The following is a 27,093-nucleotide window of genomic DNA, read 5'->3' as shown; positions in this document are numbered from 1 at the left end:
CCTCCCAAATGCTGCTGGGATTATAAGCATGGACACCATGCTCAGCTTTGTCTCTAACTTTAAAGATATCTGTATTTTGAAAAGATCTGACTTGTGGATTGGGTTCTATTTAACTAACAATATTTTGTATTGTAAGAATTTGGTCGGAATGTGTGTGGACAAATGATTAATTTCATTTTTCTCAGGTTGTATTGGACAGATTATTGAATCAAGAGCTTCAGGGGCTGGGCAAGTTCGGTGGGAACAGAACAATCCAGATGGGCACTGAGGCCATGGAAACAGACCAGCTTTTATTTATTTCTGTTGGATTACTGTCACAGAAGGAAACAGTGAGAGGTGTCTTGCTTTTCTAAGACTGAAATCCAATGTTTGGCAGCTGCCTGGAACAAAATCTGGGCTCAGTGGCTTGAAAATGTGAGGGTCTCCTGTCTTTCTCTTTTTCTCCCTGGTGCAAAGCTTTAAGCCAGGGCCTTGTACACGTTAGGCAGTCGCTTTCACACTGGGCTCTGCCCCCAGTGTTTCTCTCGTGTGGCCTCTTCTCTCTTTTTGTCTGAATGTAGTGCGCTAGTTTCCATATATATCCTTCTTTAGCCTTTTTTTTTTGAGACAAGGTTTTGTTATGTTGCCTACATTGGTCTTAAACTCAAAATCCTCCTGCCTTCAGCCTCTCAGGTAGCTGGGTTACATACCACCATACTGGCTCCCACTTTCAATTGTTCTTTCTTTCTCCCAAATCTTTTACCAATTTCTTGGCAAATCATGAGAGCAGTTCTTCCAAAATATTTGTACATCCTAAATTAATCACTTTCACCTCTTTTCCTAGCCACCGTCATATAAACTGCTTAGACTATGTCTGACTCAGGGATTATGTTAGGAAAAATAATAGGGCAAGCTGGGTGGGATGGTGCTCACTTTAGTCTCAGCCAGAAGGTGGAGGGAGGAGGACTGTTTGAGCCCACGAGTTCAAGGCCAGCCTGGGCCAACCTGCCTCAAAAACCAGACCAAACAAAAACAGGACAGGCAATAATGTGCAGGTTGCACCTACCTGATCAGTCTGGACAAGGTACCATTGTCTCTACTTTACAAGGCAGGTAACTGAGGCTTGGATAGGTGAAGGGCCCTATCTCAGGAGCATCTATCAGACCTGGGTGCTGTTTTGCTCACTCTTTATAACTGATAGGTGTGAAGACAACACAGTTGTGCAGTGCTTTGTAAGCACACAGCACATGGCAGCTGAGGTTTTTTTTTTTTTTTTTGGTACCTGGGATAAGACTTGGAACCTTGTGCTTGCGAGGCAGGCAGAAAAATCACTGAGCTAAATCCCCAGCCCATGGCAGCTGAGTTTTGATGAGGAAACTCACGATGCTAGTTGGTGGGAATACCTGAGCAGCAGAGATGTCTAGAGTAGTGGTAACTTGCATACGAATGAGGCTTCTTTCTTTTTCTCCTAAGTCTGAAGTATGCAGCTCAGAGCTGGTACTGCAGCTTCATGGTGTCAGGGATGCAGGCCGGAGCTGGCAGAACTGGTCCTCTGTCACACACATCACCAAAACTTGCAGGACAGAAGGGCTGCTTCATCTTGCTCACCTGTGCCTGGGGTGGGAGGTTCCATCAGGTCCTCATGAAATCAAAAATTCCCTTGAGACCGGTGGGAGTGCAGATGGGGTCTTCTCCAATCCCAGTTCCCATGAAGGGTTTGATAGTTATGGGGTGCTTATCGGTAGCCCCCCTGGCACACTGGTCTTGATTACATGAGAGCACTTTTACAAATGTGTATTTTAAAAAATTTGCCAGTAGAGATTGTAATGGTACTGACAGAACTGAGATGTGTGGAGCAGGTAATTCTCATGGGTGCCTACGCTGGCTGTGTGACATGGCCACCCCCCGCCCCCCTTCACGGTGGCGAAATTAAACCTTGCACATACTAGGCAAGTGATCTACCACTAAGCTACATCCCAGCTCCTCCCCTTTTAAAATTAGTTGAGATATAGGCTAAGGTACTGTAACACAGGGACCCTCAATATGGGGATTTAAGCAAGTTAGCTTATTTCTCGTTAATGGAGCAGCTCAGCATTTGGTAGGCAGTCAGGGCAGGGAGATAACTATCATGCAAGAGTTTCAGATAGGTTCCTTCTACCTTGTTTTGCCTCAGTATGTGGACTTCAGTGGGATGTTTTGGCCCGAAAGTCACAGAAAGCTCAAAATAGCTACCCAGTAAGGTTATTGGTTATTTAACCTTCAGTAATTTCTACATAGGTGACAAGGTTGGTCAATACTATGGCTCAGTGAAGGAGTTAAGGAGCAGGTTTCTCCCCTTTGCCCAGTATATTATCTTTGGCCAACTCCCTTCACATTCCCATAATTCCAGGAATCCCACGCAGACATGACAATGTCTCCCAGTGGACAAAAGATAGTTTTCAGTTTTAAAAAGTGTTTAAAATCTATCCCAAAGTCTCCCACTAGACTTCTTACCCTGGATCCTTGGCCAGATTTTGATCATGTGCCTATGACTGTCCTCCTGGGAAAGGCCCAGGAGTCCCAGCTCAGACCAATCATTGCCTGGGCTGGGGCCTCATGTAGAGACAAGGTCAGGGTCCGTTAGCTGGGAGGAATGGGAGGAATGGCTGTTGGATAGGCAACCACCCAGGTAGGCCACATATTGCTGCTTCCTATTTCTTTAAACCCAAGGTCTTTGCCCTGAGCTACATCCTTGGCCCTTTTAAAATTATTTTATTTTGAGACAGGGTCACATCACACTAACTTGCTAAGTTTCATAGGCTGGGCTCAAACTTGTGAGCTTCCTGTCTCAGACTTACTACTTTTGCCATGGTAGTGTCTTCTGTGTACTGCAATGTGTAGTGCCACTGAAAACATTCTGTCCACAAGGGGACAATGGAGAACTTGAATGGCAGTGGCTGCCTTCTGTTCCCATTAGGAGAGCTGCTGAGAGAAGAAGATTAGTGAGCCCCACACTGACCTTGGGAGGTGACAGGCCCTGTAGCCCTGTGTCGGTGTGCTTTGTCCCCGTCCTCCCAGGCGCTGGCATCACATCAATCCCTGTGCCCAAGAAGCTGCTGCAGCTGCTGGCTGCCACTGATCACTATACTTCTTCCAGGGGCTGCATTGCCATTCTGGGCAGCTTTGCCAAGGTCACCTTTAATGCCATCTCCAAGACCTGCGAGCTACCTGACTCTTGGCCTCTGAAAAGAGGCTGTGTTCACTAATTCTCCCTACCAGGAATGCACTGACTGTCTCGTAAAAACCCACACTGAATGAACTCTTGCCTCCAGAGGACTCAGGCTCCAGAAGTAGCTACAAGATAGGGTTTTTATACAAGAAAAAGCAAATAAGACCTAAAAAAACCAAAAAAATAATTTTATAACTTTTAAGAGGTGAAAAAGATTGGGAACTCTGCTCTTGTGCTCGATAGTACCAGTCCACTACTAAATTTTAGGCGAGTTCAAATTATTTGCATCTTCCCAAGTGTATTTAAATGGATGCCCTTTTAACACGTATGCTTTATCTACTCTATCTAGCACATCTGGTGTGCAGGAAGAGAATCAGAGTAGGGCAGGGGTGGGACCTAGTACTCCCACCTGTTTAGGTTCAAGTACAAAGAAGGGTATGTGTGTGTGTTTGTGAAAGTGTATTGCATGCACATGTATGGTGATGGTGGTGGTAAATACAAGACAAGATCTGCTGATAGAGTTGGTGTGGGATGAGGGGTGAGATGAGGGTGAGTTTGGAGAGCTGCCATAGGGAAACACATTTCTCGGGAAAGGACACAAATAAGAGTTACCTGTTGGGCACCTGAGTGGGGCTGCGTAGGCAGATGGAGGTGTGGCTGGAATTCAGGGAAGAGGTCGAGGCTGGAGATACAAGTCTGGAAGGTATCTGGGTACAATGGCATCCAAAGCCATGCATGAAACTGGAAAGGAACATGAATGGGGTGAGAATAGACAGAGAGAGAGGAGAGAGAGAGAGAGAGAGAGAGAGAGAGAGAGAGAGAGAGAGAGAGAAAAGAGGCAGAGGGTGAGGACCAAGTCCTGCAGCACTAGAATAATCAAGGGAGAAGAGGAGGCACCAGCAGAGAAGACTCAAAAGAGAGTGGCTTCCTGGACACCAAATTAAGAAAATGTCCCAAGGGAGGAAATAATTGGCCATGTCAAATGCTGCATGATGTTGACAAGGGCAGCATCAGTGGATAGGCAGAGGTTGGAGGAGAGAAAAGGGAAGCAGCAGACAAACTTCTCTGGGAGTTTGCTGTAAAGTTAAGCAGCCATGGGAGGGCAGCTGGAGAAGTATCACTTAAAAAAAATAGAAATGAAAACATGTTAGTATACTTGTGATGGGGATAAGGAGTGGGGGGGGGAGTGAGGTGAGGGAAAATGGGGAGAGTTGCTGGGCCATTATCTTTGAAAAAAAGTCCATTTATGCAGAGAAAGGAGGCAAGTACTGCGGTAAATGAGGTGCTAGGAACTTGGGTTAATTGATCTCCATGACTTTTTTTTTTTTTTAAACTGAAATAGAAATGTCATTAGCCAGGAGAGCAGACGAGGAAGGCAGAAGGTGATGAAAGTCTGAAAAGAGAGAAAAAAATGTAATTCTTTAGGAATATGGGCGACGGCAAACGGATGTTTGAAACCACGTTGGGAAGAAAGGGGGGAGCGCTACACTTTACCTTGTGAGATTAGTCCTCCCAGACACTCCGTAGTCGGCGTTGGTTTCCTTGGAGACCAAAACACCAGTGAAAGTGCCCGGTTTTGTTGAGAAGTTTGAGGGGCCTGAGTTCCCGAACCACGCAGAGACAAGGAAGTTGGAGAAGCCGAACAGGCATCCCAGAGGATCAGGGCACCACAGACTCGTGACTATTCTAGTTTCGCCAATGGCTCACGTCTTTCCGAAGTAAGTAGGAGCACGGCGGTTAGCGGATGCGCATGCGTGCCCCTTCTGCCAACCTTGGTGGTCGCGCGCCCTTCCCCGCTCGCGTCTTCCTTACCCGCCTTTCTCGCGATCTCTCTCCCTGCTCCGCTTCCGCTTGGGTTTGCGTCCGAGAAACCTCGGTTTTGGGTTCGAGACTCCTGGCATTCCTAGTTTGCTGCTTGTAGCTCTTTGGGCTGAAGATGATGGAGGTTCTTTCTCACTCCAACTCTTTTCAGATCCAGCCACTTGAGTACTCACTCCACGGCCCGCAAGTCCCAGTTTCTGGTGAGTCCGGGAGAGCTAGGGATAGGGGTTTGCTGACCCTGAAGTCCTCCTGCCTTCAACTCCCATGAAGGTGGCTGTTCCTCAAGATAGTCTGGAGACCTGAACTCCAGTCCAAGCTGTGACACACACACTTTCTGTGGGACCCAGAGCAAGCCTCTGAGTCTCATTCCCGCGCTTATTGCCTATTGTGCTGCTCATTTATTGCTTTCTCATTGCTATTTAGAGTTCCTGAGGGTGGGTATTGGGTCTTTTCCATGCCTTCTGTTTCACAGTTCCTAGCACCACACAGCCTGACATGCTTAGTAACTTCTGCCTGGGTGATTAAGGAAAAAAAAAAAATTAAAAAAAGACAGCTGGCTGGGTGCGGTGGTGCCTGTCTGTAATCTCAGCTACTCTGGAGGCTGAGGCAGGAGGATTGGAAGTTCATGGTAAGCCTGGACAATTTATCTGTGATGCTGTCTCAAAATAGAAAGAGTCTGGGTTGGAGTGTAGCTCAGTGAGAGGTCCTGGGTTCAATGCCTGGTAAGGCAGGGCACAGGAGTGACTACTAGCATTTATGGGTACTGATAAGAACAGATACTACACTTGATCTTAGCCAAAAAGGCCAAGAAGCGATGCATTTTGGGTACTTATCAAAATTTATCACATGCTTCACAGATATCTCTTGGATTAAACAAAACAAAATTGTACTGGAGATTGAACCCAGGTCCTGGAGCATGCTAGGCAAGTGTTTTACCACTGAGTTACAGACCCAGCCCTCTCAGAATTCTTGCATTGACCCATAGATTTAAGTTGTGTTATTATATTCATTTACAGAGGAGAAAATTGGGGCTTCAGAAGCTAAAGTTACTTACTTAAGCTCACAGATAATCTGTAAAGGTTGTAGCAATGATGTGAACAGATCATGCTGTGTGACTGACAATGTGATTTTTGGATGAATTATATTCCACAGCAGTGGTCCAAGCATGAAACCAAGCCATTGACTCTGCCTCCACTTCAACAAACCAGCAGCCATAACAAAAGCAAAATGAAGACTTCTAGTAGAGGCAATACAGGTGGGGAGAGGCACTTGGGCACTGGTGTGGGGCTTGGGGACAAGATAGGGTCCTCCTGGCCCTGGGTGACACTGTTCGTGTTAAGGTAGGCAGACTGATGTAGCAAATAACCTCTTGATTTCAAGTGATAATGTAGTTTATTTCCCGTTAATGTCAAAATACACTTGTAGCCAGGAGTGCTGTCTCATGCATGTAATCCCAGAACACTGGTAGAATGAGGCAGAGATTTGTAAGTTCAAGTCCAGCCTGGATAGCTTAGTGGGACTGTGTCTCAAAATAAAAACTGAAAAGCATTTGTAGATCTGAGAGGAGGGAATACAGTGATACCTTGGCTGTTGAACTCAATTTGTCCCAAATTCATGTTTGAACATCACAGTTTGAGAACTAAACATGTTTTCCCCATAAAAAATAATGGAAAATCAAATTGGTTTTGTGGCCCAAAAATTACATTTGTAGATTAATTTTTCCAGACTTTAACAAATTTTCAACCATTTTTTTCTTTATTGTGGTTCTCACAGTTTTCCTCTTAGCTTTACTGTTCTGTCACTAACTTTCTTTGGAGCCCCATAGTTTGGAGCCCCATTATTTTATGAAAATAAAATGCAAAAAAAAAAAGCGCACAGTGATTAATGTTTAAGCACACTGGCACCAGCGCTATATGTTATCTTATGTGGGTGAGGGCGGTGCTTAGAAGAACGCATCACGCCTTTGTGTCTGCGGTGAGATGTGACATGTGACTCTCTCAGTCATACAGGTTTTTTCCAAGTCAGATTTTCAGTTGGACTACTGAGCAAAGTTACAAACACCAAGTGGACTGTTTTCAAACTTGCTGTAGTGGAAAGTTTGAGCTTAGAGCTGTATGGTCATTCAGGGGTCCAGGCTCCCTCAACCTTAGCTCTGATGTTTGATAAAGTCTTGAACTCCTCTGCCACATACTTCAGCGTCCAAACGGCAGAGAGGAAAGAGGGAACATTGATGATTTGGGGGCAGTTTTTTTTGGGCTCACACTTGAAATAACATCATTTTTACATGCATTCCAAGGGCAGTATAAATCAAGTCGTAGGACCTGTCTAACCACAAGAGTGGGAAATGGAGTCCAGATGTGTGTCAAGGAGGGGAAAAAAATGGGGCTTGGTGAACAGGGTCAGCTGTGCCACATCACGTGGCGCTTTCCAGGGAACTTCTGATGCCTTGACTTGGGCAGACATGGGCTCACATCTTGGCTCTGTTGTTGATTCAGTTGGGAAAGTCGTTCATCTCTCTGAGCTTGAGGCTTCTCATTTGTGAAGTAGGGATAGCAACTGGGTTGTTCTGAGAATTAAGTAAGATTATCCACGTAAAGCGATGTTGCTCAACCGCGTCAGACCTAACACTCCTTTTAATTACAGATATTTTGAAGTATTTAGTATCCTGAAATGAACTTCATAAATACTGTAACTTGCCTATGTATATATCTATGTGTATAATTACTCACATTGCCTGAGGACCCTGGAGTGGGAGGATGTAAAGTTGGCTTCCCTGTGGGCCACACTGATGCCGACTGCCTGCTGTGCCTCATTGCCTGGATGAGTAGAGGCTGAGCTTCCCATCAGGCTCCGCTGACTGTGGTGGGGGCAGTGGGACCGGGCACCTCTAGAACTGGATTGCGCACGCATTGCTGGTGGGCATGTAAGATGGTGCAGCTCTCTGGAAATGAGTAGGGTAGTGAATTTCCTTTCCTATTCTTCCTTCCTTTGTTCTTTTTTATGGTATGGAATAATGAACCTAGGGTCTTCGCACTGAGATGTATCCCTAGCTCTTTGAAAAAAAATTTTTTTATTTTGAGGCAGAGTCTTGATAAGTCACTAAGTTACCCGGGTTGGGCTTGAACCCAGGATTCTCCTGTCTCCACTTCAACCTCAGCCTGGGATTATAGTTATGCACTGCAATGCCCTTCCTGGTAGTGAGTTTTCTCATGAAATTCCATTCCACATGCAATTCCCATATGTCCCAGCACTTGGATTCTTTTGTTTTTGAGATAGGGTCTCACTATATAGTTCAGATTGGCCCTGAACTCACTATGTAGTTTACACTGACCTCAATCCTCTTGCTTCAGCCTCATGTGCTGGGATTACAGGCATGTGCTAGTATTCCTGGTTTCTGTTTTCTTTTTTGTGTGACACAGTCTTCCTACGTAGTTCAGGGTGGCCTTGAACTCAGTATGTAGCCCATGCTGACCTCAAACTGATCATGATCCTCCTACCTCAGGTTCCCAGATTCTGGGACTACAAGTATGTGCCGCCATAGTTGGTTTTAGCAGTTGCACTCTTAGACATTTACTGCAGAGAAATGAAAGCTTACGTTCACACAAAAGCTACTGTGAAAACATTCATGTCCATAACAGCCTTATTCATTACCCTCCAAAACTAGAGGCAGCCTACATGTCCTTCAACAGATGAATGGTTGTACAAACAATGACCTATCTATACCATGGGTTACTACTCAGCAATAAACAGGAAAGAACTGTTGGTACATTCAGCGACTTGAGTGAATCTTCCAAGAATTATGCTGAATGAAAAAAGTCAATCTCAGAAGTTGCACGGTGTACGATTGCACTTATACATGGAGTCATGGAAGTGGAGAGCAGACTAATGAATGCTAGGGTTTAGGGACAGTGTTGGAGAGAGGGAGTGGATGTGGTTGTAAAAGGCAACAGGTGAGTCCTCGTGCTTGAGGACAGGTTCTGCCTCTTGTCTGCCTCCGTGTCAGTGTGCAGTCGGTGACAGTGAGCCATAGTCGTGCACAATGTTGCCACTAGGAGAATTGGGTACAGGGAACACAGGATCTCTCTGTTATTTCTCCAAACTGCATGTGAATCTGAACTTATATCCACATAAAAAGTTTAATTAGAAAAAAAGACAAATCAGGGTTACTTCCACAAATGAAAATAAATACTACTGCCGGGCGTGGTGGTGCACATCTGTAATCCCAGCACTCGGGAGGCTGAGGCAGGAGGATCGCTGTGAGTTCGAGACCAGCCTGGGCTACATAGTGAGTTCCAGGTCAGCCTCAACTACATAGTGAGACCCTGTCTCAAAAAATGTAAAAAAAAAAAAAAAAAAAAAAAAAAAAAAAGTAAATAAATACTACTAAAGCTACAAGTCTTTCTTAAGCATTTAGGTTCAGCTGATGAATCTTGCAAGTTTTGTAAATACTTGTAAGGGGATTTTGGAATTTGGTTAAATTCCCTTAAGTCTTCTAAGCCATGTTGTAAAATTTAATACATTCATTTTCATTTTCAAGAATTATTTCTGTGATTAACAAAAACCCATTGGGTATTTAAATAAGTCTTTTATATCAAATAAATGGACTTCAAGTATGGGTAATCTTATGTTCTCTTAAGAATTTCTGTAACTTTACACATTTAGTGGGAGTTTCTTAAGCCTTTCAACTTAAATCTAAATCAAAATCTCATTTACACCTTTAAAATTAAAACACAAGATTAACCTGTTAATCGTTGTCTCTTAATACAATTAAATACCAGAAATATACAGATATTCATACATTTAACACAACATTAACCTTTCCATCAGCTCCCAAGGTGTGAGAGAGCAGAGATTTGGACTCAGGCCTAGATACTCGATTTAGATACAGTTGTTAAAGGAAGTATGCTAAAGTGTTTGTAATCATGCATTCATTTAGTTACTGTCCCCTGCTCTGACAGCAATTGGCAGGGCACAAAAAGTGTGAGTTCCCAGATCTTCTGACTGGACAGTTGGGTGTGGAGGTCTAACGTTTGTTAGATTCACCCTTCGTAGAATACTTTGCAGCTGGGCATGGTGGCACACCCTTATAAGTCCCCACGACTTGGGAGGTTGAGGCAGGAGGATTGCTACAAGTTCAAGACCAGCCTGGGCAATTTCCTGAATCAAGTTTCGGAACGCTTGTGATTGAAGTATGTGTATGTGGGATTTAGCTCAGTGGTGTTGTGCCTGCCTCACAAGCACAAGGTCCTGAGTTTGAGTCCCCCATACCAAAAGAAAAAAGATGTGTGGGTTACTGCCCCAGTCCTCTGTCTGCCTATCCACCTGTGCTGAGAGTGGGCCTGGCACTTTTGGTGGGTGGAAGCTTTGTCCTCTGTCCAGCGTCGCAGCCTCTGTCTGTCGTGAGTGGATGGGATGGTGCCTGGGACCTCTCCTTGCATTTCCTGGGAACTGGTCTTAGGCCTGCCTGCACCTTTATCCTCTCCTTGTCCTCTCCTATTTGTCTCCAGCAGTGCCCTCCAAGCTCACCCCATTGGTGACAAACCAGCCGAAGAATCCAGAAGGACGAATAAGGCAGAAGCCACACCCAGGAAAGATATCTGCCAAACCCCAGCTAATGAGGGTATGAGGAGCATCTTCCCACAGGCCTGGGGTCCCGGGGCAGGAGACAGGGCCCTGGATGTCATAGACATGCTCTGAGCAGCTGGCAGGCGCCAGACTTGACTCAGTTCCTCCTCACAGCAGGCCCACAGGTACTCAGTACCCTTCCTCTTTTACAGAGGGGAAACTGAGGCTCAAGGCATTGGGTCACACAGCAGGGGGCAAAGGCAGTTATACAAGCTATTGTTGTTGTGTTTAGATTCAGGAAAACAGTCAGTTTTGCTGTGTTAGGGATGCAGTCTAGTGGCTTGTCTTAACATTTCCAGTCTGTTGTCCTTCGTGGAACATGGTGCACGTTGACACAGACCTTGGAAGCCTCCCCATCACGTTTACCATCAGCCGAGCCCATTGTGCCTAATTTTTTTTTTTTTAGTCATACATTGTTTTATGGATTTCGTAGATGCTAAGTGTTATAAATACTACCAAGTACTGCAGAACTCTTGACTTCTTGAAGAAAGTTGTTTTGTTTTATTTTTTTGAGGCAGGACCCTGGTCTGTAGTTCAAGCCGGCCTTGAACTAACTATGTAGTCCAGGGTGGCCTCAAACTCATGGTAATCCTCCTGCCTCAGCCTCCCCAGTGGTGGGATTATAGGCATGAGCCACCATGCCCAGCGAGAAAATTTTTAATAGTTCATTGAACAATGATTATAAAGAAAAAAGGAAAAAAAGTATTTGCTTTGAAATCATTTTTCCTACATTAGCTTTCAATTTTGCAAAATTGTTTTTCAGGGACTCAGTACTCTTAAAAAGGGGATTTCAGTTTCTCGTGTTACTTTTATCCCAACCTGAAAGAGTTTATGTGTTTCTGTTTGCTGTAGAGCATGAACTTGGACAATTTGACTCTAAACCTTGCGCTCTCAGCCCTTTCTTGATAGTACCTTGTAATCAGTCAGTCATTTGTTCATTTGTTCAGCAAATATTTCTTCAGCACCTGCTATGTGTCAGGCCCTGTCCCGAGTGTGGGGATCCACCAGTGATGGGGTCTCTGACCTCCGGGGGCTCACATTCTACTGGGGGACACAGACGGCAGCCAAGACACCTGTGTATGTGAAGTGATGGTATGAGCAGGGGGAGGGGAGGCAGAGGAATAAGCTTAGGGCCGAGGGGGCGCCAGTGACCACTGTAGAGAGCTTGGTCAGGTGCTGGCCTTTGAGACCTGAAGGGTGTGAGGAAGCAGCATGTGGACAGCTGAGGGAGACGTGCTCCAGGCAGAGGAACTGCAAGTGCAAGGCCTTGGGGGTGGCGTGGCTGGAGCAGGTGGGGGTGGGAAAGATGGTGGGGTAAAGGGGTTTGGCCCACAGGGCCTTGTGTTCTATGCCAAGTAAGCTGGGACCACTCAGTCTCTGGAGTATTGGAGATTGAACCGAGGTGTGCCCTACCACTGAGCTACATCCTCAGCCCTTTAACAAATGACAGTTACTGTTTTACAGTTCTGGGATTTGAAGGCAGAGCCTCCACACTGAGCTATATCTCAGCCCCTTTTTTAAATTTTGAGGCAGAGTCACCCTAAGTCACTACACTGCTCAGGCTGGGCTTGAACTTGCAATCCTTTTGCCTCAGCCTCCCAGAGTGCTGGGATTACAGGCATGTACCCCTATGCCCAGCTTCACTCTGAATTCTTTCTGAGCAAGTATGTGCCAGGCACTGTACTGAGTACTGGGGATGCAGATATGAACAGGCATTCAGAGTTTGTGTAGTTATGGGGCTTAGCAGAGGCACATCATAAATAAATTATATTTATTTATTTATTTATTTATGGTACTGGGGATCGAACTCAGGATCTTGCACTTGAGAGGCAGGCAGTGGCACCACTGAGCTAAATCTCTGGCTCCATAAATAATTTTTTTTTTGGTACCTGGGATCGAACTCAGGACCTTGTGCTTTGGAGTCACATGCAGTGCCACTGAGCTAAATCCTTAGCCCCCCCATAAAAACAACAACAACAACAACAAAAAAAACGCATATCTGTAATTCCAGCACTCTGGGAGGCTGAGGCAGGAGTATTGCAAGTTTGAACCACCCTGTGCAACTCAGTAATTTAGTGAGTCCCTGTCTCAAAATTTAAAAAGTAGAAAAGATCTGGATATAGCTTGGTGTGGAGGTTATGGATTCAATCCCAAGTACCTCAGAACAAAACAACCCCCCAACCTCAAAGAACAATTTCTCATTAATTTATTCAGCCCATATTCATGGAGCTCCAGGCACTGTCCTGTGTGCTGGCCATAGAGGTGTGACAGAACAGAGACAGCCTTTGCTCTCCTGGCTGTGGTGTGCTAGTAGGAGACAAACAAGAAGGCAATAAGAAAAATGTCTTTTATGTTAGGTGACAAGTCCTAGGAGAGAAATGTTGGGAAATGGGAAGACATATTGTAAGCTATAATTACAGATTGAGGTGAGCCACAGAAGAGTCCCAGCTGGCTCTACCTTAGCTTTGGTGGTGAGAGGAATCCATCTCTAAAGCCGAGGTCATTGTGTTCTGTTCTTTCGGACTCAGCCGGGAGCGGGATGTGTGTTAAGTGCAGATTCCTGTTGCCAACTTTCACAAGGCAGGTGTGGGCCAAGCACTGGAGGTGGGCGTTTCCATAGGTGTTTGTGTTGTTGGCCTGGAGATGGGGAGGCTGTTTAGTGGAGTGGTGGGAGCCCAGACCTTAAGGACAACGGCTCTGCTATGTGTGACCATGGGTCCATTGCTGTACCTGATGCTGGGGTCCCGTTTTCAGAAGTGCCTGGGTCTCCCAGTAGCGCTCCTTGTGGAGGTCGCTGTGAGGTAAGGGCTGCCAAGTGCTCAGCAGCAGGTACTCCGCACGGCTGATCAGGAATGCAGAAGCTGAGGGCTGGGAAAGTGTAGATTCTGGTGAAGGATGGACATGAAGCAGAGCACCAACAGGCCAAGGGCAGAGGGCTAGAGCCGGACAGGTATCAGTGCCTGCTCACTGAGTGCATGCTGAGCATGGCAGGCACGGCCGTTAAGTGGCTTGATTGTGAATTGTATCTCATCTGTTTTCATAGCAGCTCTCTGGAACATGTATAAGTTATTCACAGGGTTTATTGGACTAGGCTCTGGGAGGGTCATTAACTTGTTCAGGTTTCCTTAGATGGTAAGTGGTAGAACTGGCATTTGAACCAAGGAATGTCTAGGCATGACATCCAAGTCGTAGTCGCTGCCTGGTTTGCCTGCCCCTTGAAGTCTTAAGCCCACTGAATTCTTGTCTCAGTGTATAGAAAGACGGGCATTGGGATTGAGGAGTCTGGCTGCAGTTCCAGCACTGCCACTTGGCTGGTTGAGATTGGACAAGTCACATAGGCTCTTTAGCCTCCACTTATCAGCAAAGTAGAGTTCATGGGCATAGGGTGGCTGGAGGATGAACTGATGCCATGTGTTGCCTGCACAGCAACGCATGGTACCTGCCCTCCCATATAGTGGGCACTCAACAAGGGTTATTTCTGTTATTATTATTATCCATTTTCCGTGCCTTACACAAGTCACTTACCCCCTCAGATATCCACAGGGTCCTTGCACGATGGGACAGGAAATAGTGGCTGTTACCACCCATTTGGCTTCCCTTGCTTCTCGTCCAGACCTGGCCCGTCCCTTTTGCTCTCTGACTCATCTGGGGCATTTGTCATTATTATCATATCATTACCATAGCTGTTATCCTAATAGAATATTTCATTGATTCTCAGACACCACTGATCATAGGTATAACTTTATTTTCCTACTAACATCTGTCAGATGTCTTCCTACCTCAGAGATATGAAATTATGGGAAAATGTGCATTTCCAAGTGGACTTTTAGGGCACTGATGCACAGACAGTGGGGAGCCCCTGTTCCATCTGCGGCACATTTACTGGGGAGGCTGCACAGGATGAGGATGGTGAGAGGGGAGGTCCCCAGGCTACACGGTCTCTGACTCCGGCAAAACACCCGTTCCTGTCCTTGGCCACAGCTGATGCTCCGGAACCAGCGGGGCTTGCTCCAGGATGTTTGCAGCCATGAGTGCTTCCTCACCAAGCAGAATGAAGAGGCGGTCAGAACCATCCTGGACACGGAGGCTAGCACGGCGCTGCAAGTGTGGGCCATGCTGCAGCAGGAGGACATCGCGGTGGTGAGCCCCGAGCCCTGCTTTCTCCTGACTCCTTGCCCTATTTCCTTTGTGTCCCCATCTACACTTTGGCCACCTGCCCAGGCTTTGGAGTCGGGTCCGAGTGGTGCTCTGTCAAGTGGGGCACACTAGTGCTCACCTCAAAGGGAAGTTGTAGCCACCACACATGGTACCTTTGCAAGAGGAAGTAGCTGCCACTGTTCAGCCATCGCTGCTGGTGGCGGCAGCAGCAGCAGCAGAAGCAGATGTTTGCACATTGTGATGCTAAGTGCTTTCCCCATCTCCAGGTTGAGGGGTAACTCGAGGGAGGTTGCTGTTCCTGTCTTACCTTACATATGAAGAAATGGAAAGGCAGAAAAAGAATAGGTGACTTGTTCAGAGTCACCCAGCTAGCAAGGATCAGCGTTGGGACTTGACTGCAGGCAGTCTGGCACCAGGATCTGTGTGCTTTTGGCACTTAGGGTCTGTGGGGGAAGAATGATTGCAGAGAGCCCAGGGAGCGTCCTCTGCCTCCTCTGGGGGAGATGTGGTGACATGTGGTGAGAGGGCAAGAAGTTCCCAGGTGACCCAGGAGTTTGGGCTGGAGAAGAGACAGGGAAATAGGTCAATGAAGTGATTTCTCTTTGTCCAAAGTCTGCCCAGAGAGGAGCGGGATAGAGGACACTGAGTCTGAGAGGTGTAGAGAAAATCCAGGCTCCTTGGGGACTGTTTTAGTTGCTGTATAAGTCACTCGGTGTTCAGTGAGCTCAGTGAGGAGACATTTGGGCGGCCTTAACAAGATGTCGTAGGCTGGGCAGCTTCCACAGCAGAAATTGATTTCTCACAGTTCTGGAGTCTGGGAATCCAAGATCCAGGGCTGGCCGTTGGGTTCTGGTACAGCCTCTCTTCCTGACTTGCCGTGATTTCCGTGGCCTTTCCTCTGTGCACATGGAGCGAGCACTGGTGTTCCTTCTCGTGAGGTCACCGGTCCTTCAGATGAAGAGCCACCCTTATGCCCACCCTTGATCACCTCCCTACAGGCCCTGTCTCTACGTGCAGTCATGCCGAGGGGCTAGGACTTCAACGTATTAATTTTAGAGGGAACACAGTTCAGTTTATAGCAGGGATCAAGGCCAAGGACATATAGTCCAAGGAAATGTAGAACATTCTCCAAACCTTCTGTTAGTGGTCCCTTGGTCTCTTGTCGTTGTTGTTTATCTTTGATGTCCCCTGGGAACCTTTGCGAACAGCAATCATGAGAAACCTCATCCACATCAAGCTCTTCTTCACGGGGACCACAGGCAGTTAGAAAGCCTTGTGAGTGTGCTGTGCTGGGAGTGGGGGACTTGGGGAGCCCAGACATGTGAGCACCAGGAAGGCTTCTGGAGAAAGTGGGCTGCGATCAAAGAGTAGGTGTTAACTGGCAGAAGGAACAGATGCCCATGGCCTGGGGCGAGAGCAGCATAGCTGACTCAAGGATCATATGGTGCTGTATGAGGCTGGACAGTAAGTTGTGAGGAAGGGGTCAGAGAGGGAGGGGTTGACTTGGGTCAGATCAAGGAGGGCCTTGAAGCCCAGGTGAGGAGTTTGTTGGGGGATGGGGTGGGTGGGAGGTGACTGTTCTCTAGCTTCTGGCCAGGTTGCTGGTCCTGGGGACTCCTCTGAGGAAGTGCTGCGTGACCACAGCTGGCTGGGAGCTGAAGGACAGCAGAGGCTGAGGTGAACTGACCCCAGCACTTCTGCAGAACATGATGGACATCTTGGAGTACTCAAACAAAAAGCTACAGAGGTCAGAGTCTGAGCTTCAGGAGTGGAGAGAGAAGGAGGAACGCAAGAAGAACAGTAAGAAGCCCAGGGGCAGACTTTGTGGCCCTCACCCCTGGCCCTTTGGGGAGGGCAGCTGTAAGGCATTCACCTGAACCTGCCTTTCAGAACCCATCAGACCCCTCTTATTCCTCAGTGGCAGGTGGAACTGCTGAGATATAGAGCTCAGAGCTTAATTTATGAGCACTTAGCACATTCCAGGCCATAGGTGTCTGCATTTTCTAGGCCCATGTATATTCAGTCATTACAGCCACCTACAGACGAGGAAATGGAAGCTAAGGGAGGTGAAGGAGTCTGGTAAAGGTTATACAGCCCGGAGCCAGGATCCAGTCCTAGCCTGGCTCTGTTCCCTGTCAAGGTCCCTCTGGGAGTGAGTGGCTGGGCCAGGAACGAGGTCTGCTGGTTTCCATCCTGCAGGGCCAATGGCTTCCTCCTGAGCAGACAAGATGCTTTCTGGGGGAGGGGGTATGCCAGACAGGCTCAGACATGGAGAATCCCCTCCACGTGGGAATCGGGTAGACTTTGTCTCTATCCTCCCGGGGATTGTGTCTTGAGAGCCAGTGTTACCCGCTCTCCCTGGTCTCACTGGTCTAAAGATCTCTTTCCTCCCAGCATTACCTTGCCTCCTGCATACGTGGGGCACTGTCTAGGGGATACGTTTTCACCACGTCCCTGAGTTTTGTGAGCTCACCTCGGCCCACACCCTACTCTGTTAGCCAAGAAGGGCCCAGTGTCCTGGAGTGGCCTCTGAGGGGAGGCCCTGCTCCTGTCACTCTGATCTCTCCACACCCCTCCCCAGGCCTGGAGCAGCAGGCAGAGCAGCTGAACACCAGGATCAAGAACACCCAGGAGTTGGTGAGCTTCCTGAGCACGTACATGGACCTTGAGTACCCTGCCAGGTCTGTGCAGATTGCCAGCCTTGTGCGCCAGCTGCAGCAGGCGAAGGACAGCCAGCAGGTAGGGGTGCTGGCTACTGCCCTGGACCACATGGGAGGCGGATCTAGTGGCCCACCCCTTCTGCTGGCCCCCAGGAGGAGCTGGATAACCGCAGTGAGATGCGCAGAATGATGCTGAAGACTCTGTCCAACGCAATGCAGGAGAAAAAGAGAAAAGTTTGGAGCTCCCTGGTGGTGGTGAGTCACCAGTGGCTGTTATGGGTCTCCAGTGCTGCCCCAGTCCTGCTTTCCTTGTTTTCTGCCTGTAGCCCACTGGACCGCCCCCACCCCATATCTGCCATGCATTGCTGCCCAGGAAGACACCCAGGGTCAGACCTCTCCTTTGTCCACAGAAAACCCAATATCCCTATGACAAGACCCTTCAGCAGGTGATGCGGGACAGCCAGTGCCAGCAGAAATGTGTGGTCAAGTGCAGAGAAGTGAGTGCACAGGAAAGCTGTGGTCCCTCAGAGGGAGCAGTGGGGCGGGCAGCTCCCAGGCTGTGGGGTGCAGGCTTCTCCTGATGCCCGACTCTGGTGTTGTCTTCCTCCTTGCCAGTGCTGTTCCTGTCACTTGTCATTGGTCTGTGAAGAGGGTTCGTGCTGGCTGAGGCCTTGCCTCTGGCCACGGTCACTGGCTGTGACCCATTAGCAGCATCTGCAGGCACCTCCTGCTCAGCCACTGTGCACTGTGCACCCCTCCTCAGCTCTGTGCTAATGAGCTTCACTGTCACCACCCCTCGAATGGGTTTTCATCTTCTTGCACCTTCGTGGGCTCTTGATCCGAGTGCCCTTCCCCAGCCAGCTTCCATTTGTCTTCATGGCAGGCGACGCAGTTCTGTTCGCCAAGAGCCCTCACCTTTCCTAGCACCATTGACTGTTGACACTAACTCGGGACCCCCACCCCGGTCCCGCTTGTCCCTATGATAAGGCCATGTCATTTCCCCAGAGCTTCCTGCACCCTGTGCATTTTGCCCCCTTTCCTTTAATTGGGGCCATTTGGCGTCTCACTTCTCCCTGTGGTGCTTTCCCCTCAGCTTATTGACCAATTGAAGGAGAAAATGCCCACATTAAGAGCTGATGTGGAGGCGCTTGAGGCCCGGGTCCGGGATCTGCGGGAGGTCATTTTTGAGGATGTTCTGCTTCGGAGACCCAAGTACGTGCTTTCTGTGCAGCTGTCTCAGACCCTGCTCTAGGAGGCTCTTACCAGGGAAGGCTGCCTGGTATGGACGGCAGAGCCTGGTGCCGGGAGGGAGGAGGCCCGTGTGTCCACCTCAGCTCTGCCACTGGCCACAGGCAGATGTAAGCTTTCCCATCTCTGGCCCATTTTCCTGTTGGTACCCAGCAGGCTGGGCTATGTCATCTCTAAGGACCCTTCTGGTTCCCAGATTCCCTGTGTCAGCTGGGTGGGTTGTTGAGAAGGCAGGAGTGAATGGCGTGATTCGTCCCAAGGAAGTCATGCCTAGAAGACACAGGCTTCTGCCCGCCAAGGGAAGAAGTTCTTTTGTTGTGAAATCAATTCTCAGCAGGTGTGTTGCTGCATGACTATAATCCTGGCACTTAGGAGGCTGAGGCAGGAAGGAGCACTGTCAGTTTGAGGCTAGGTAGGGCTACGAAGCAAGTTCGAGGCTGACCTAGACTACCTTCGCTCAACCCTTTTTTTTTCTTCCCAACACAAAAACAACAACAAAAAAATCCCAAACTAGTTGTTTGCCTGCCCTTCTTTGGATCAGGCCCTCTGTGGTTGGGCTGAGGATCCCTAGGCCAGGCCTCTGCACAAGGCACCACAGATTCCTGTGTGACAGAGCCTGGCCTTTGCAAATTGTTTACTTCCCTCTTTGTCTCTTCCTGCTTTCTTCCATCCCTTCCCTTTCTTCCACCCCCTTCTCTTCCCTCTCTTCTGTCCTAAAACGCTGTTCCATTATGAAGTGCCAGCAACCGTATAAGTAAAGGCTATCACACTTGTCCCTGCCACTGTGGAGTCAAGGTGTGAACCAGAGTTAGCGGACAATAAGACACAAATGTCAAGTTGGGGCTGAGCCAGGAGGGCTCCTGGGCCGCTGGGCAGGAGCTGCTGATGAGAGGCCTGTGGTGTTGGGAAAGCGTGTCCCAGGCCGTGAATCTGGGGCCATCGAGAAGGTCTCCCTGAGGATGTGGCATAGAGGCTCACTGGGCAAAGATGCTGGAGAGAAGCTGAAGGGAGAGTGATGCCAGGTGGCAGTGGCAGGGTCCCTGGGGATGTTGTAAGTTGGCACCTCTGCCTTCACCTGGATTCTAAACTTGTTGAAATAAGACTGAAAGAGGTGAGTCCAGTATGGGCTAGATTACCACTCTTAACTGCTAAAAGTTCACTTGAGAGAATGTGGCTTATGTCTGCAGACACCTGGCTTCCTAACCCTAAACTGACAGGCAGATTGAGCCACCCAGTCGAGGTGGATCTGGACATCTGGCCCTTGGAGCAGAGCGGAGAAGAGCGTGGTCCTTTGGTGGGCTTGTGGCTGAGATGAGGGACTGGGCTTCCGAGGGCCCTCCTCTCCAGAGCCAGCATTCAGGTAGTCCATCCCTTTGCAGGAGCAGAGAGGCGCAGAGGCCAGGGGCAGCAGCCTCACTGTTGCCCTTAGGAAGGAAGGGAGTCCTAGGCACAGGAAGCAGTGTTCCATGCCAAAGTGGGACATTTGTGTACAGCCATCAAGTGGTTAAGTGTCAACCTCAAAGGACAGAGATCGATAGGAGATAGAAATTTGAGTATAGATGTAGCTTTTAAAAACTATTATCATGAAAACTTTCAAAGCCAGGTGTGGTGGTGCATGCCTGTAATCCCAGCAGTTGGGGCACTGAGGCAGAAGGATTGCTATGAATTCAAGGCCAGCTTAGCCTACAGAGTGAGTTCAAGGCCAGCCTAAACTATACAGTAAGACCTTATCTCAAAAACAAAGCAAAAAAGCAAAAAAAAAAAGATTGAACAGTGAACAGTGGAGGGAAAATATAATCCTAGAGCTTCTTTTCTGTCTGTGCTAGTCACTGATTGGGGATTGTGTTGCTGAGGGAACGTGTCTCTCCTGCTCCTTTCTGGGAAGACTAATGCCATCTTCTGAGCACCGGCAACAGGCTAGCACGTGATGTAGATGTCATGGCCCCTCCTACCAGTGGCTGAGCTTGAGCCCGCACCCTCACTGAGCAGAAGAGGAGATTGAGGCTGACCTGTAGCCTGACACGTGGTGCTGCCACACAGGTGGCGACTGGGGGTGTGAGGGTCAGAGAGAAGTAACTTGCTCAGCATGTAGTGATTGTGCCAACTTCAAAGAGTGATTGTCCTGAGCGTCTCAGTCCTCTTTAGGGAAACATCACTCCTGCCAAACTCATTTCTATTTCTCATGTTGTTTTGCGTGTGTGTGTGTGTGTGTGTGTGTGTGTACACGCGCACACGCACACACCCACGTATGGATGCGTAGTTGGTCGCAGGTTGTGTTTTGGGATGGGCCCTCCAGTGGACTCCCGCGTTCTAAAGAGCAGGGCTCCCCGGGGGCTGTGCCCCTCACCCCTTAGCTCTGGCGCCCTCTTGGCCCTTCACACTCCTCTGCTGCTTCCCATCAGGTGCCCCCCAGACATGGACATCATCCTCAACATCCCCGTGGAGGAGCTGCTCCCTTTCTAGGTGGCTGTGCCGTGGGCCACCCTGCTCTCCCTGCTGTCTCCCTAGCACCTGGAGCCTTCCTTGGTTTTCTTCCAAGACCGTGTCTCCATCCAGACCCTGGTTTGCAGCCCTCCTCCTTTCTGCCTATAGCTTTTCTTTTTTCCCTCTTTCTCTTTTTTCCCATTGGTGCTGTTCTTTGGCTAAGAGGGAGTTCCATTAAAGCTGTCTCTTTTTTTTTAACGAATAAAATATGGATTTGCATTTGGTGTGTGCTGGTGTATGGGGTCCCCAGCTAGGTCTGCAGGAGATGTGGTAGGAATGTGTTGTGCTGACTGCCTCTGGGGCCTGACCTTCCTCAGGAGAGGTGCTGGATGGTCCCCTGCCCAAGTCTCGATGGCTTCCTTCTGCTGCTGGGGAAGTTATACCAAGCCCCACATTGCAGACCTTCACTGCCCAGCTGCTTCCAAAGCAAGGACTCAGGGTGGCCTCAGCCACAGAGAGCCACTCACTTGAGGTCTGGCTCCTTACATTCAACAACCATGTGATACATAAAGGTCCAGATGTCTTGGTCCAACTCGGAACCACTCTGAAGAGCTTTCTGGCCCCAGGTCTCCCTGGGCGTTGGCTGCAGCTGTCTGTGTCCTGTACTGCAGCTCGACTTCTCCCTTGTCCAATCCTGTACACGTCTCCTTCTGTTGGTCAGAGGTCCCAATAGCACTCATTAATCAATGGCCTGCACTCCACACTCCCTCTCACAGCTGGCTTCCTCAGTACCCAGACTGCCCTGGCTCCCAAGAGCCCCCCGCCATTCCAGGACCTATTTTTGTGTGTTAGGAGACAGTGTTAGCGATAACAGAACAACCAACTCAAATTGACCTGAATTAGTGGGCACAGATGAACAGTGTAGGTGAGGTTTTACCCAGAAACTGTGTAATGGTAACAAAGACCCAATTTCTACCTCTCTACTCTGTCCCCCTCCTGAGGTCAGTACTGCTTTGGACCCAATATTCCGGCATCTTTTGGGCTTGTGCATATGGTGGGAGGAGACAGTGGCCTTGTCCCACACTTTTCAGCCAAAGTCTGAAGTCCTTTGTGACTGCCTCTACTTGTAGCGTGTGCCCACCTGGAGGCAGTTGTGAGGGAAAAGTGCCCACTCTTTCTGTCCGGATCATGTGCTGTACTTGCAGCAGGGGAGAGGGTGGCACATGACCTAGGGCAAGCCACCAAGCATCCTCCAGGACCATTTGGATCTCCAAACAGATTGGCAGTGTTGGACGTAAGAGCAAATACTTAAATGGAACTTACCTCTCCTTTATATATATCAGCTCATTAAATCTTCACAAGAACATCTGGCTGATGTAAGAGTTGCTGTCATTTTACAGATGAAGAAATGAAAGCGTGAAAAGGTGAGTGATTTTCTCCAAGCCAGGCTGGGACGTGTACAGCAGTTTGATTTAAACATGGCACTGTTGAGAGCTCAGCTAAGCGGCAGAGGATCTTAGCATCAGCTTCCTTGACCACTTGGGTGATGCTTTGGCTTGAAAATTTGTGCCTCCAAGATTCATGTTGAAACTGAGCCAATGTAATGTTTTAAGAGTGGCCTTGGGGAAGTGATTAAGTCATGAGGCTCCACTCTCGTGACTATCAAATTTTGGAGTTGTTTGTTGCACAAAAGTATACGACTAATTAAGCACATTTAAATTTCAATCACTGAAAGAAAAAATTTCCTTATGATTGTCCCAAGCAAGATGTTAGAATTAAATATTAAAAAAAAATATAGAGACAAGTGATTTTTATAATTATGAGTCCAGTGCTTCTATAAAAGGGCTTGAGGGACTGAATTTGTGCCTTTTGCCCTTTATAAAAGTTTTTTCTCTAAAGTGATTTGGGCCTTTTCTACTTCCTCCTTCCATTTTTTAAAGCCACAGATCATCCAGGACAATCGAATCTCCCTCTCTTCCAGTCAGCTCCATTTGCAGTCTCACTTTGCCGTGGAACACAGCTACTCAAAGGTCCCTGGGATTAGAATGAGGACATCTTTGGGGGAGCATTCTTCTGCCTACCACACACCCCATGGCCTTATCTCACCTCAAAAGAATCCCTGGGTTTCCACACCATTAAGATTTTTTCACGTAGGCCCTAACAGCGTTCTGAAACATTTAGCGGGGGCCTCAGGGCCTAGGTTTGCTTGTGCCCTGGTCCTTCAGCCATATCTGAGACACCCGTACTTCTCTTCCTCTACAGCAACCCAAGTCCCAAACGTGGTGAAGCAGGAGTTCACGGATAAATCACCTCCAGACAGGCTTGTCAAGGGAACCATCTTTCTGCAGCGGGCCTCCCACACTCCCTCTTGTGGACAGACCTGGAGCTTCCTGCTCATCTGCTTTGCCCACCTACCTTTGATAACTGGTGTGTGTTTTAGTTAGGTAACAGGATAGGTTGTAGAGAAGCAGGGAATGAGTCAGGGGCAGGAACCATAGGGAATGAGCTTCTGCAGCAGGCTGATTGGCAAATACTTGGAAGTGGGCTTTCTGTCATTGCTGAATACCCTTTAATTTTATTGCTTTTGTTCCTTGGCTAGAGCCTTTAGTACAACTTGACCATTGAGCTACAAGGTGGCAGGTGAACAAGACACCAAGGTGTCTAGGTGGGAAATTGGAAGTGTCAGGAGGCCCAGTGTCTGGCAAGATGTAACACCCATGCAGAGGTCTGGGCAAGTTGCACAGGAATGTTTTGAAGGTCAGTGGGGGCAAGAGGCAGAGGGAAACAGCAGTGGATGCAAGGGCTGACCATATCCAGAATGCCAGCACTCGTATTAGCTTTCTTGTTGCTGGGACACAATATGTGACACCCACAATTTAAAGGAGGGGAGGTTTAATTTGGCTCACAGTTCAGAGTATTCAGTTCATGGCCTGTGGCTCCAAGGCAGAAACATCATGGTAGAAGCATGTGATGGAGCAAAACTGCTCAGTTCATGCTGGCTGGAAGTCGAGTAGGAAACAGTCCCAGAGGGACAGTACCCAATGCCTCACCTCTGTGACCCGCAAGAGTGCTTTATTCATCTACTAGGAATCTGATATATCAGTGAAGTTGATATATCAGGATTAATGGTCACGACTTTTTTTTTTTTTTTTTTTTTGTACTAGGGATTGAACTAGGGTCCTTGCGCTTGCAAGGCAGGCGCTGGAACCACTGAGCTAAATCTCTGGCCCAATGGTCACAACTTTTAATGGTACAGACAGTTTGAATTTAAGATGCAGAGGGTCCCAAAAGTGCAGAATTTAGTATAATCACGATTGTGGGCAGGCACACTTAGATGAAAAGGCAGTTAAATTTTTTAAATCTCAAGTTTATTTTTATTTTTCGAGGCAAGATCTCGCTATGCAGTTCAGATTGAACTCACTATGTAGCTCAGGCTGGCCTCGACCTCTGTTCCTCCTGTTTCAGCCTCCTTAGTGCTGGGGATCACAGGTCTGGGCCACCGTGCCCACTTTATTGTAATTTGTAGTAGGAGTGTTTGAGATGTCTATACAGGGGCTTAGTGAGTGGGGCTAATATTGGGTAACTGGAAGTGTCATGGGATCCCCGGTTCTAAGGCTCATCTCTGTGTATTTAGTTGACTCTCATGCGTGGGACACCAGAGGAACTAACTCCGAAAGCCAGCGGTGGCGCCTGTGTACCACGTATCGCCGCCGGCAGATGGCGGTGGACTCACCGGCGGGCTCCTCGGGTAAAGCACCCGGAGTTTGTAAATTGGAAGCAGGGCGTCTGATTGCAGAGTCCGCACCTGGAGAGGACCGTTCCGGCCATTCGTGTGGCGAGACACAGGCCTTTGTTGTGCGCCGGTTGCTGTTGCCTGGTCCCTGCCTGGGACTAGCTCGGGTTCAGGTCTCCCCCTATTCAGTCGCCGCCCGCGTCTCTCTTCCCAACAGCAGAGCTCATTTCCTGCTTGGCCTGGGCCCGGGCTGCTCCCGGCCTCGGAACGCGGTTCACAAGGTCTCCGCGCGGCGGCCTCAGCGAGCAGTCTCCAGGCGCCCGCTTTCTCAGAGGTCTGCTATGGCTGCTGTCTCTGACTTGGTTCTCCTCTCCCCATCTCTTTGCACGCATTTGTTTTCTTCACAGCTGCAGTTATTATCTGATATTACGCATTTCTTTTATGCATATTAGCCAGCCGTGGTGTCAGGGGCCTTTTCCGGTCTCCGTTACTGTCATTCCCGGAGTCGGGACGCAGAACTGGCGCAGAGCTGCTTCTCAAGGTGCGGGAATTTGCTGAGTCAGCGCGGGGTGGTGGCGCGCGCGCAACCCCAGCTTTCTAGGAGGCTGAGGCAAGTTTGAGCCCTGCCGGGACAATTTAGCAACTTATCAAAAACCTGTCGCAAGATAAGAGGAAAAAGAAGGGACTAAGGATATATTTCAGAGCGGAAGCCCTGGGTTCAATCCCCAGTGTCACAAAACCAAAACCAAACCAAAAACCAAAAACTAAAACAACTACAAAAATCAGCGCTCAACCCCGAAACCAACCTCCCCCCAAACAACCCAACATCAACAACGACAACAACCTGAGTTACTTAATGAATGAACACACTTCTTCTGTAACCTGATGTCATTCAGTATCAGATGCATTTCTTCAAATATTTTATGAACAACTCAGAGAGCAAAGTTGAAAAAACTTTACAGCGAATCCCCCTTCACCTAGATTCTACTCTGACCAGTGCCTTACACTTCCTATAACACGTAGCTTTTCACCTTTTGGCACCTTTATCCATCCATCCATTTTCTGGACGTATTTCAGAGTAAACTGAAGAATCAGTACTCTCCCTGCTAAGTACTTCCACACGTTGTTATTAACCGGAGTTCGGTATTTTTCATATATTTCGTTTGCGGTTAATTTGTGTAAAACAATATACAGATCTAAGTGTAAGTTTACTTGACTTTGACAAATACGTAGTCTGTACCAAACTTCTATCAAGCACTTTACCAAAGAAGATTTGGGGATGGCTAATAAGCACAGGAAAGCTCAACATTATTAGTCATTAGAGAAGTACAATTAAAACTATGACGGGCACTGTTCTGAAACTATCAGAATGACTAAAAAATATATCGTACCAAATTGTGGTGGGGTTGTGCAGAAACTGGATCTCTTTACATTGCTGGTGAGAACGTTAGGTGATGTGGGCACTGTGTAAATCCTTGTGGCAGTTTCCTAGGAGTTGAACAGTTTACCACATGAGCCAGCAATCACACTCCTCGGGGTTTAGCCCAGAGAATGAAAACTCACGTTGCCACAGAAATCTGGTCTCAGTGTTTATAGCAGCTTTATTTGTAATGGCCCAAATCTGGAAATACTCCAATGCTTTCCAACTGGTGAGTGGCTTAAAAAGTTGTGACAGTTCCATAAAATGGAATGTTTGTCAGCTAAATTGGAAGGACAGATTTTGACATAGGCAGCAATTTGGACAGAGCAGAAGGGCATTAAGCTGAGTGAACCAAAGGCCAATCTCAAAGGCTCGCCACATGTATACTTATGATGACACATCATCCCTCCAGGGACAGAGCAAAAGAAATAGAGACTGGATAAGTGGATGCAGGGTTTTGGGAAGGGCACAGGTGTGACTTTATTTTTGCAGTGCTGACGATTGAACTTGGGACCTCCAATCTGCTGGGCACTGGCTCCATTGCCGAGTTACAGCCCAGCCTGAGGTTTAATTCCACAAGACTCACTTGTGGGTTGCGGGGTGGCTCAGTGGTACAGCCAGTGGCCCTGAGTTTGATCCCCAGTATCACACACACACACACACACACACACACACACACACACACACGTAAATTCCTTTGTGTTGAGAGCAGCTGTGTGTCTTGATTGCAAAGGTAGTTATTTGAGTTTGGGCATGTGTTCAAGTGCATAGAGCTAATGCAAAGAGGTACAGGATGAGTTCATGATGAACTGGTGAC

General features: G+C 48.1%; 1 protein-coding gene, 1 long non-coding RNA gene and 1 pseudogene across 9 annotated transcripts; 1 reads left to right on the top strand and 2 right to left on the bottom strand.

Annotated features, from left to right (window-relative positions):
- On the bottom strand, window positions 1-4,760 carry LOC104860330. 3 transcript variants are annotated; one of them, XR_779659.3, is made up of 5 exons: window positions 4,682-4,760; window positions 3,800-3,928; window positions 2,817-2,943; window positions 1,383-1,593; window positions 1-380 (listed from the first exon to the last, which is right to left on the bottom strand). It is a non-coding gene; the product is annotated as an uncharacterized LOC104860330 (long non-coding RNA). The 3 variants fall into 3 exon arrangements; XR_779660.3 differs by having other exon boundaries at window positions 2,817-2,940; XR_779658.3 differs by lacking the exon at window positions 2,817-2,943.
- CUNH20orf96 (chromosome unknown C20orf96 homolog) lies at window positions 4,694-25,308 on the top strand. Of its 6 annotated transcripts, XR_779661.3 has the most exons (13): window positions 4,694-4,905; window positions 5,160-5,208; window positions 6,161-6,263; window positions 10,516-10,628; window positions 14,615-14,773; window positions 16,495-16,591; window positions 17,373-17,530; window positions 17,605-17,706; window positions 17,862-17,948; window positions 18,545-18,663; window positions 22,467-22,547; window positions 23,386-23,550; window positions 24,758-25,308. XR_779661.3 is itself a non-coding variant. In XM_010621459.3 (11 exons), exons 1-11 carry the CDS (start codon window positions 4,886-4,888, stop codon window positions 21,160-21,162), a joined length of 1,065 nt encoding a protein of 354 aa, XP_010619761.1. In that variant the 5' UTR covers window positions 4,695-4,885; the 3' UTR covers window positions 21,163-21,400. The 6 variants fall into 6 exon arrangements, 5 of the variants coding, with proteins under 5 accessions (XP_019062646.1, XP_010619761.1, XP_010619760.1 ...); XM_010621459.3 differs by lacking the exons at window positions 22,467-22,547; window positions 23,386-23,550; window positions 24,758-25,308 and adding an exon at window positions 21,102-21,400 and having other exon boundaries at window positions 4,695-4,905; window positions 10,519-10,628; XM_010621458.3 differs by lacking the exons at window positions 22,467-22,547; window positions 23,386-23,550; window positions 24,758-25,308 and adding an exon at window positions 21,102-21,400 and having other exon boundaries at window positions 4,695-4,905.
- Window positions 5,707-5,824, bottom strand: LOC117287259 (annotated as a pseudogene).
- Window positions 25,309-27,093: the final 1,785 nt, after the last annotated feature.

The sequence above is a fragment of the Fukomys damarensis genome, unplaced genomic scaffold (genome assembly GCF_012274545.1).
Source record: "Fukomys damarensis isolate Sample0158 unplaced genomic scaffold, DMR_v1.0_HiC HiC_scaffold_22, whole genome shotgun sequence".
In the NCBI taxonomy this organism is placed as follows: Eukaryota; Metazoa; Chordata; class Mammalia; order Rodentia; family Bathyergidae; genus Fukomys; species Fukomys damarensis.
This window is presented reverse-complemented; position numbering and strand designations above follow the sequence as displayed.

Coding starts and splice junctions, on each gene's coding strand:
- CUNH20orf96 (XM_010621458.3), top strand. CDS start 4,886: ATGGCTCACGTCTTTCCGAA. Junction 10,629..14,614: donor CCAAACCCCAGCTAATGAGG/GTATGAGGAGCA, acceptor CCTTGGCCACAG/CTGATGCTCCGGAACCAGCG. Junction 18,664..21,101: donor GTTCTGCTTCGGAGACCCAA/GTACGTGCTTTC, acceptor GCTTCCCATCAG/GTGCCCCCCAGACATGGACA.